Source organism: Anomaloglossus baeobatrachus, chromosome 1, assembly GCF_048569485.1.
Source record: "Anomaloglossus baeobatrachus isolate aAnoBae1 chromosome 1, aAnoBae1.hap1, whole genome shotgun sequence".
Lineage (NCBI taxonomy): Eukaryota > Metazoa > Chordata > Amphibia > Anura > Aromobatidae > Anomaloglossus > Anomaloglossus baeobatrachus.
The window spans coordinates 614,086,121-614,096,573 of record NC_134353.1 but is presented as its reverse complement, the minus strand read 5'-3'; the positions used below and the strand labels follow the sequence as shown (position 1 = coordinate 614,096,573).

Below are 10,453 nucleotides of genomic sequence, written 5' to 3'. Positions count from 1 at the left end.
ACATAGCCTAACATTGAAAAGTCTTCTTGTAGAAAATAAAAATCAATAACAAATAGCCTAAATGAAAATCAATAGAAAAGTATTCAAAGGATGTAGTGAATGATGCTGCTAAAATGACAGGTTCATATTCATGAGTATTTCATTGGCTTTCTCAGTTTCCCTTTGCAGTGGCAAGCAGATAAAAGGAGGGGGTGCAGTATGTTTGCCTGCATGGTTAGGCTGGTGCACATAACATGTTTACAGGGCTTTGCTTTGCCTTCTCTTGTAGAAGTTTATTGTATTAAAAAGGTCACCGTGTTTCTTCTACTTCTTTCTTGTTTCTGGGAGTCACGTGACGCTGACAGGTCCTGCCTATTGAGAGGCAGACCACCCACATGGAAGACGATGGAGCTGCTTAATAGAAACAGTCATGTAATTGTGAGAGCTTCCAGCACTCTGCAGAATGCCTGCACACCAGAAGGATTATTACACTCTCAGTTCCTGATGGCAGAGAACTGATGTGATCTCAAAGGTCCCCCCCCCCCTTAGGATACAGGGGAAAAATATCATCTTCCATTTCACTGGGGCTTAGCACATGAGAGAAGGGACTTGATGGTAAGTAGAATGATATGCTGAATTGCATGAAGGGACTTATAAAGCTGGGGGATAATAACAAAAATGACTCTCTGGAGTGGGATGTTGGCAAATGGCACCGGCTGTATTTGTGATCTTGCTACTGCTGAGAGCAAAGGGAGGGCAGGGAATGGTTGGCAGGGTGTGTGTGTGTGTGTTTGTAGATACAGGATCTGGGAATGGGGATTATGCGGTGTAATAAGGAGACTTTTGGAAAGATCATGGTGTGATACAAGCTACAATCTCTGTGTGTAGAAGCCCTGAGTGTACCCTGTTTCCATACTGAGGAGTGTGTCCTTTTTCAGGGAATGTTCACTATCACTTTCCTGCTGTATTCTAGCATTACACGCACTATGTAGACCATGTATGTAGACTATGTAGACCTCCTAATCATGGATTTTGGTAGTTTTGGGTTTCCATATAGACTCTCGTGTGTCCTGTGTGTGACGAGAGGGGATTTCTTGGTGACATTGTTTTATAAAAGGTGTATCTAATTGTGGTGGAGATGTCTATTATCTGGTAATATATTTGGACAGCAAAGGTATTGTAGGACACAGGCTTGAAATCAAATCCTCGTGAAAAACTCCTAGATAGAAAAATTGACAGGCAGATGACTGGGAGCTGGAAATGTCCTGTTCCCAGTTTTTTCATCTTTATTTCACCCACACACACATTATACCTTTTATACTCTCATTGTAGAAAGTCCTATTGAATTATGTAGGCGTGATGTGTAAACCGGATTAGCTGTATGAAAGAGGCATACAATGAGGAGGAATTGTTTTACTTGCCATTCACTTCTCACGCTTATATCTCTAATAAATGTGTTACTCCAGCAGAGAGTCAAAGGGATGATGGCTCGCAGGATAGCACTCTTGGATCAGTCTTCTGAATAGTCCCCTGCCCTGGGCCATGGCTGGGTTACTTGGACATTCTGGCCACTACATGCTCCCAAGCTGTATATTATGCATATTATGCATATTCTTTTACCAGTGATGGCCACTGTCAAATAAAGCTCAATGAAGAGCTGTCAGTGTAATGCAGCTACATGGTTGCCATGTGTAATTCCATTCTAACTTTGAAATGTATAATCCATTTCTATGAGGAGCCTACATACATTTCTATGGTAGCATATGTATTGTCTGGAAGTTAGCAGCTGGGAAACCATAGCTTATAGTTTGCACAACTCCAAATAGTTACAAACTGGAGATGTAGTAAATGTATGGAGGATTCAACATCATCATCAGCAGCAGCAATTTATAGAGCCCCATTGATCCCATGGTGATGTACATGAGAAGGGATGCCATACAAAATACAGACAGAATAACAATGACGGACTGGTACAGAAAGGATAAGGCCCTGCCCTTGCGGGTTTCATTCTATATTTCATCAGATCCTGGTATTATGGAGGGCTCATACTGATGTACCTGCTTAGTAATGTATCAGTTATCACCTCTGACTAATCGTTGCACCATGTTTTCCATTAGCTAACTAATGGTTGGTGTCTACTGCTAATATACAACAAATATTACTTTACATGTGAGGTTAATGACTGCCATTGTCTCACAGGATCCCATAGGGAATTGATTGGTTTCCAGACGTTTGACTACTAATTGAATGGTTTTTGGTCTAATGGTAGCTCGGCTTGTAAGAAAGCAGTTGCAGAATATAGGTAAACCCAGTGGAACGAGCAGATATTAATCAATAGTACTGTAGTATTACTAAAGCTTTGGGATTAATGTAGAAAATTACTGAAGTGCTACAAATAGACGACTCAATGTTTTAGCCATATGTAGCAGTTATCATCATGGTGACACATGCTGACACTCATTAAATATATCTTTATAATTAGTAACCTTTAGAGAAAATATGAGCAGTGGTCCCTGAGCACCATGAAGTTATCCTTTATATACTTTCCACATTCCACCCCAGAAATGAAGATGACACCATGGTCATGTCTCCCCATGCTACACATCTGTGCTATTCTAAGAGTTAGCGGAAGCTAAAAAAAAAACTGGCGTACATGTCCAGGGCATGCAGATGAAAAGCCAGCAAAGCTTACACATGTAAATAGGGGCAGATTGATTAGCAATAGCATTATGGCCAGGGATGTAGCACTCAGTAAAACAAATTGGGGACAGGAATGCCTCTGACCACCCAAGTTGAGGCAGACTATTACAATGACACCTCTTCCTCAACATGTTCCTGTTCCTTTAGAACATTACTCAAACAAGGCCAATTATATCCCAACAGTAATTCATCAGTTGTATATGAAGAAGACTAGACCACAGGGAGAGAATCATTAAGATAGTATGTGTTTAGTGCTAGCCTACTCATAAAGCACCACAAGCAGCATGAAGAATTTGCTGGCAGCACTATTTAAGGTCAGTTTGGGAAAGTTAACCACATAGAGGTGCAGGGTGCCTTCCATTAATCACCACTCCCAAAACCTAATATCGTCAATGGAACATGTTTTCTGCCAGTCCGCTTTCCTGTGTGTGAGTGATGACGAATTGCAGTGGTCATAATTTATCTTGTGCCCAGACTATTTCCAGTGTGCTGTCGTGCATCCAAGTTGGGATGGCCATACCCTTGAGTGCAATGAGTATACAATATTGGCTCACCTCTTACATGGTGGCTGGCGATCGATTAGATTCCAGTAATTTCTTCATTCATAATACTCTGGGACACTAGATATACTCTTCCAATAGTTTTATAAAGCAGCCCTGAACCTGGCTGAGCTGATTGTAGCTCCTGTTACCAGCCAAATGTTATGCTTAAATTTGTAGTTTCTTCAGAAGTTGACAGTTTATGGGATCATATAGGATGAATAATTAGTCAAATCTCTTACTAACTGCAGTGGGACACAAGACCTACACTCCACTGCATAGTGCATACATTTAAACCACACATGACATTCATGCAGCCACCACTAGGGACCTAAATTGCTTCCTTTAAGCTGTGCTGGCACCTAAACAGGGTTCTATCACCTGTTTTTTTGCAGAATCTGCATACACTAGACACTATGAGGTTGGTGTGTTTACTGTTAAAATTCGTGTAATACAAACCATTTAGGGTATTATGCATATGTTAAGTATTTGCAGTGGACATACCCCTTTCTGAAAGTTTTCCTGACATATTAAAGCTGAACGCATAAAATGCTCATTTTTATTTTGAGGATTATACTGCCATTTTTCCGTGCTTTTTCAAAGCAACATCAACAGTCTCATCAAGTCCAATAGATCCATGTTATAATGTATGAGTTTGTATCACCTTGCTTTGTAAAATCTGACACAAATCTCCTTTAAGAGTGCATGTGTCATGTACCCCAAACACTGCATTACTATTGAGCAATATGAATAACACCCAAATGCATTTTTGGTTAATCAGCCCCTTTTTAAACAGTGAAATGATGGAAAATTTACCTCTTTCATTGACAAAAAATAACAAATTTGGAGACAGTATTGAACATTTTAGTAGAGAAAATTTCATGACATTTACCTCTGATCTATGTCACTGTGGCATGTCTCACATTGGCTGTAGTGCTAAAAAAAGTTAAACTGCCCTATAGGTGGTCCCCTGAATAGTATGAAAACAGGGAGTACCAATGTATACCTGCCCAATGGAAGCCAACAAAGACACTCATGCCCTCTGTCAGGGGATACATTTCAAGGGGCCTTCTTCAGTTTCTATTCTTTTTGACACCATTTATTGTTCCTGTACCACAACTTGTATAGGAACTGGAGACTTTTTTTCCTGTAGTTGGACTTCAAGGACAGTAATTTCCATTCTTTTTACCACTGAGGAACTTTAGAAGAAATTGCCTTTCTGAGGAACCCCTATATGTGACTGGAGACTTGTGGATCCTCACAGTGTGCGTAAGGCCCTGTGCACACGCTGTGTTTTTTTTTTCCTCGGATTTGCCGCGGTTTTGCTGCATGTTTTGCTGCAGAAAATGTTCATAACCTTGCTGCAGTCATTCCCCAGCAAAACCTATGATAAAAAAAATGCTGTGCGCACACTGCGTTATTTTCCCCAACAGGTTTTACTGCAGAATTTCTGCATCAAAAAGAATGATCACTTCTTTTCTGCAGGTACCTGCGATTTTTGCCTTAGATAATGGTAAAAAAACGCAGGGACCAACTCATGGGAAAACCGCGGCTAAACCGCGGCAAACCACGGCAAAAACGCGGGTGCGGTATTCTGCCAGAGGGTACAGATTTTTCTTAAGACAAGTCCATTTTCTAGTGCGCACATAGCCTAAAAAAAGTTTTCTGGTTTCAGTAAACTAATGTACCCAGGCACAGATCAGTGTAAAAAATACTGTGCTTTACTTATCACTGTGTCCAACAATGTTTCTCCACTGCTGCACCAATCTCTGTTGTTTGTCTGCAGCTCTCTCATCACATCGACACCGCTACAGCCAATCACTGAACTCACCAACTTGCGCCATGTAAATTAGCAGTACCGCTCAGCTCAATTATTGGCTGCAGCGCTGTAGATGTGACATCAGTCCTACAGACAAACAAGAGATGGGGTAGCGATGGAAACACAATGCTGGATTCAGGGATTGTAAGTTAGGCTAAGTTCACATTTCCGTTGATTTGTATCAGTCACATGCGTCGCTTGACGCATGTGACTGATGCGCTGTTCAACGCTGTACAACGGATGACAAAGAACAGAATTCTTTGTCGGATTCCGTTGTGTGCGGGGGGCGGAGTTCGGGGGCAGAGCCGAGCGGGGGGCGGGGCCAGGCGCTGAGGATGTCAGTGGAAGTGCTGCGGTCTGCATGGCTGGGGACAGGTGAGTGTATCTGTGAGTGAGTGAGTGTGTGTATGTGCATGTATGTATGTATGTGTGTGCACATGCAAAGTGCGGGAGGGGGCGGAGCCGAGCGGGGGGCGGGGCCAGGCGCTGAGGATGTCAGTAGAAGTGCTGCGGTCTGCATGGCTGGGGACAGGTGAGTGTATGTGTGAGTGTGTGTATGTGCATGTATGTATGTATGTGTGTGTGTGCACATGCAAAGTGCGGGAGGGGGCGGAGCCGAGCAGGGGGCGGGGCCAGACGAGGGTGTCAGTGCTTGTCTGCATGGCTGGGGACAGGTGTGTGTGTGTGTGTGTGTGTGTACATACATGTGCGGAGTGCGGGAGGGGGCGGGGCCGAGCGGGGAAGTGTCGGCCTCCCTGCACACGTAACCAGCCTAAATATCGGGTAACAGCAAAGCACCCGATGTTTACCTTGGTTACCCGATATTTACCTTGGTTACGGGCCTACACCGCTTAGCGCTGGCTCCTTGCACCGTAACCAGGGTAAATATCGGGTAACCAACCAAAGCTGGTGACGTGTGCAGGGAGCCAGAGAGCATGCGCAGCGAAATCCGACGGATCTCGCTGCTCAAAAAACGTTACATGCTGCGTTCCCCCCCGCCCGGCGGTCAGTCGTTCCACGACTGATCAGTCGGGCGGAGGGTGCAACGCAGCATCATCAGTCACAATCCGCTGCTCATACAAGTCTATGGGAGCAGCGGAATCCGCTAAACGGATTCCGCTGTTTACAAGAGCAGCGGATTGTGACTGATACATTTTAGCGGAAATGTGAACTTAGCCTAAAGCACAGTTTGTTTTTTACCTAATTTTTTTTAGTTAAATTATTATACGTTGGGTACAATAATCATCGAAACTAGTGTCCTCTTTACAATTAAAGTGACATCTCTTATTACTGGAAGCTACCCAGGTTAGAGGGTGTACAGAACCCTGGTTGGAAACTTGGTGTTCTGTTTTAGCTCTGTTCACATCTGTGTCGGAGGAATCTCCCTAAGGCTACATGCGCACGCTGCTTTTTTTCCTGCTTTTTTGCTGCTTTTTTGGCTGCAGTTTTGTCAGCTGAACTTTCTGACATTTGACTTCCCAGCAAAGTCTATGAGAAGTCAGATTTGTCATGCGCACATTGCAGTTTATTTGTCAGCTTTTTTTTGTCAAAAGTTTGTGACAAAAAAAATGCAGCATGTTCATTCTTCCTGCGTTTTTGTCAACATTTGTCACCCATTGAAATCAATGAGGGCATCAAAAACGCAGGAAAAATGCATGCTAATCAAAAGTGGTGCATTTTACCTGCCTTTTACCTGCGTTTTTGCTAGCAAAAACGCAGGTGATTTGTCAGGAAGTGAGGTCAGGCAAGTGGTCCCGTCCCGTCCTCCATGTGTTCCCCGAAGTACCGCTGTCCCCAGGGGAGATGATGTGGAGGACGGGACTATCAGCAGCGGCAGCGAGAGGGGGATGGACATTGGCAGCTGAAAACATTGATTTTTCCCTCTCGCTGCCGCCGCTGATAGTCCCGTCCTCCACGTGTTCCCCGAAGTACCACTGTCCCCAGCGTGCACGCACAGGGGAGATGATGTGGAGGACGGGACTATCAGCAGCGGCGGCAGCGAGAGGGAAAAATAAATGTTTTCAGCTGCCAACGTCCATCCCCCTCTCGCTGCCGCCGCCGCTGATAGTCCCGTCCTCCACGTGTTCCCCGAAGTACCGCTGTCCCCAGCGTGCACGCACAGGGGAGATGATGGACCCCTCTCACTGCCACCGCCGCCGCCGCCGCTGAAAGTCCCGGGCTCCACACTCCTGCCGGCTCCACGCTCCTGCCGGCTCCACGCTCCTGCCGGCTCCACGCTCCTGCCGGCTCCACGCTCCTGCCGGCTCCATGCTGTAGCGCGATCAGCTGAGCTGTCACTGAGGTTACTCGCGGCCACTGCTGGAATCAGCGGTGGCCGCGGGTAACCTCGGTGACAGCTCAGCTGATCGTGCGGCTGTCTTCATTAGCTGCATGGAGGTGACCGGAGCGGCGGTGTCTGCTGCTTCTCCGGTCACCTCCATGCAGCAGAGCTGGAGGCGACGCTGGAGCATGCTGGATTACGCCGGACATGGAGGGCTTTGTCGGGGTTAATAAATTGGTAATGAGGGAATGTGTTTGTGTTTTTTATTTCTAATAAAGGATTTTTCGGGCGTGTGTGTTTTATTTACTGTAATTTACAGATTAATCATGGAGGGTGTCTCATAGACGCCTGACATGATTAATCTAGGACTTATTGGCAGCTATGGGCTGCCAATAACTCCTTATTACCCCGATTTGCCAACGCACCAGGGCAAATCGGGAAGAGCCGGGTACAGTCCCAGAACTGTCGCATATAATGTATGCGGCAATTCTGGGCGGCTGCTGACTGATATTGTTAGGCTGGGGGGCTCCCCATAACGTGGGGCTCCCCATCCTGAGAATACCAGCCTTCAGCCGTATGGCTTTATCTGGCTGGCATTAAAATTGGGGGGGACCGCACGCCAGTTTTTTTTAATTATTTATTTATTTCTAATTTTTTTTTTTTCCAATTCAACAAGCTTTATGGGCTTGTTTGAACTGAAAAATACATGAAACAATTGTTGACAAAACTGCAGCCAAAAACGCACCAAAAAAGCAGCAAAAATGCACCAAAAAAGCACCTACATTTTTTGTGACATTTCCAGGCTCTCTCTGACAAGGTGCAGTTTTGGCTGCAGTTTTGGCTGCAGTTTGTGAACACGAAAAAGAAGCAGCGTGCGCATGTAGCCTTATGATTCTATCATATTTTATGTAAAGAGTAGCGATGACCACATTTGAGGTTAATGGGTTTCATCAGGTGCTCTTGCGATCCTTCATACTATTACATAGTTACAATAGTTACATAGTTTGAAAAAAAGACCTAGGTCCATCTAATTCAATCTTCGTCCACCAATTATACATTTTGTTACTTATTCATTTATAACCAACAATGTTGTGTGTACTGAGGAAATCATCCAGCCCTTTTTTAAAAGCTCTTATAGTATCTGCCATTACTACCTCTTGAGGTAGGGCTTTCCACAGTCTGACTGCTCTAACTGTAAAGAACCCTTTCCTATTTAGCTGCCGAAATCGCTTTTCTTCCACTCGCAGTGTATGTCCCCTGGTCCTTAGTATTGTCTATGGAAGGAATAAGTCATGTGCTAGTCCTATATATTGACCACACATGTATTTATACATATAAATGAGATCTCCTCTGAGACGTCTTTTTTCTAAGCTAAACAAATCCATCTTTTTCAACCTCTCATCATATGGGAAGCCTTCCATTCCTTGTAGTAGTCTAGTTGCCCGCCTTTGAACTGACTCTAACTTCTGAATGTCCTTTTTAAAATGTGGAGCCCAAAACTGGATCCCATATTCCAGATGTGGCCTTACAAGTGACTTATAGAGAGGTAACAATACGTTGGAATCACGGGTTTTAATTGATTATACGAAATGGGATTAAGTTATGTCTTCCTTATAAACAGAAACCATGAGGAAGATGTGAACAGAGTGTTATTTGACAAAAGAGCTCCACAGCCGTGGAGCAAATAGTTGTGGTAAAAATTTTAAAAAAATTTCCGTAATTTTTCAGCCAGTTTTATGAAGGATTTTGGTCAGATCTGAAAATTGCAGAATGCAGATGTCAGTCGATTGCTTGTTTGATGACAGCTATTCTTGAGCCACTCTACACGTATGTACACTCAGCTCAGCCAAGCTTGCACCTACTTTCTATGGGATGAGGGAAATAGGCTGTACAGGATGTCTATGGAAGTAGTTCACCTGTGAGAGCAGAGGATTAGGGATGATAACATTCAACATAGCGACGTCGCTAGGCAGGTAAGTAGTGTGATGGGTCCGAGCGATTGGCCCCTGACGCACAAACGATGGAGGCGGGTACACACGCTAGCGATCTCGCTAGCGACATTGCAGCGTGTAAAGCGGCCTTTAGTGGCAGCTATGGGCTGCTGCCATTAACTCCTTATTACCCCGTTTGCCACCGCACCAGGGCAATTCGGGATGAGCCGGGTAGAGTCCCGGGACTGTCGCATCTAATGGATGTGGCAATTCCGGGGCGGCTGCTGGCTGATATTGTTAAGCTGGGGGGCTCCCCATAACGTGGAGCTCCCCATCCTGAGAATACCAGCCTTCAGCCGTGTGGCTTTACCCTGGCTGGTATCAAAATTGGGTGGGACCGCACGTAGTTTTTTTTTTAAATTATTTATTTCTTTTCTTTACTGCTCGATATAGACACGCCCACAGGTGGCTGTGATTGGTTGCAGTGAGACAGCTGTCGCTCAGCGTGGGGGCGTGTCTGACTGCAACCAATCATAGGCGCCGGTGGGCGGGGGAAGCAGGGAATATGAGAGGGATTAATGAGAGGTCGGCATTTTCAAAAGAGGAGAAGCCGCCACAGTCTGAACGCCGTGCAGCGCCGCGCCGGTGATCGGTGAATATGAGAGAAGGGGTGGGAGGGAGAGACCGACATGGACAGAGAGAGAGATAGAGACATAGAGAGAGAGAGAGACCGACCGACAGAAAGAGAGAGACCGAAAAACCTGCTTTTTTATGTCAAAAAAACATGCGGATCGCAACAAAAATGCAGTGCAAACGCACTGCTTAACATTTTGGCAGCGTTTTTCTACAACTCATTGATTTCAATGGGTGTAGAACGCTGCCAAAACGGACAAAAGAATTGACATGCTGCTTTTCTAAACGCAGAGATTTTGTCAAATTTTTGACAATCAAAACGCTGCGTTTCAAAAAGCATTGTGCACACAGATTTTGCATGATTCTCATAGACTTTGCAGGGGAACCAGAACGCATACATTTTGACAATGTGATGCTGCTTCTCAAAACGCTGCAGAAACGCAAAAAAACCCTGCAACGTGCGCATGAGGCATGAGCCCTTAAATGCAACCCTAAAGGGCTTGTTCACACATTGACTTTTTTACACTGGAAAAAGCAGTGTTTTACATTACCAGCAAATTGAATGAGATTT

The 10,453-nt window shown here is 44.8% G+C and overlaps 1 protein-coding gene across 1 annotated transcript in view; it reads left to right on the top strand.

Annotated features, from left to right (window-relative positions):
- Positions 1-475: 475 nt before the first annotated feature.
- Positions 476-10,453, top strand: part of PTCH1 (patched 1) — a 133,011-nt gene continuing 123,033 nt past the window's right edge. The window contains exon 1 of the mRNA XM_075318686.1: positions 476-594. Coding sequence (XP_075174801.1) covers positions 592-594 — 3 coding nt within the window. The 5' untranslated portion in view covers positions 476-591. The remainder of the gene's footprint in view (positions 595-10,453) is intronic.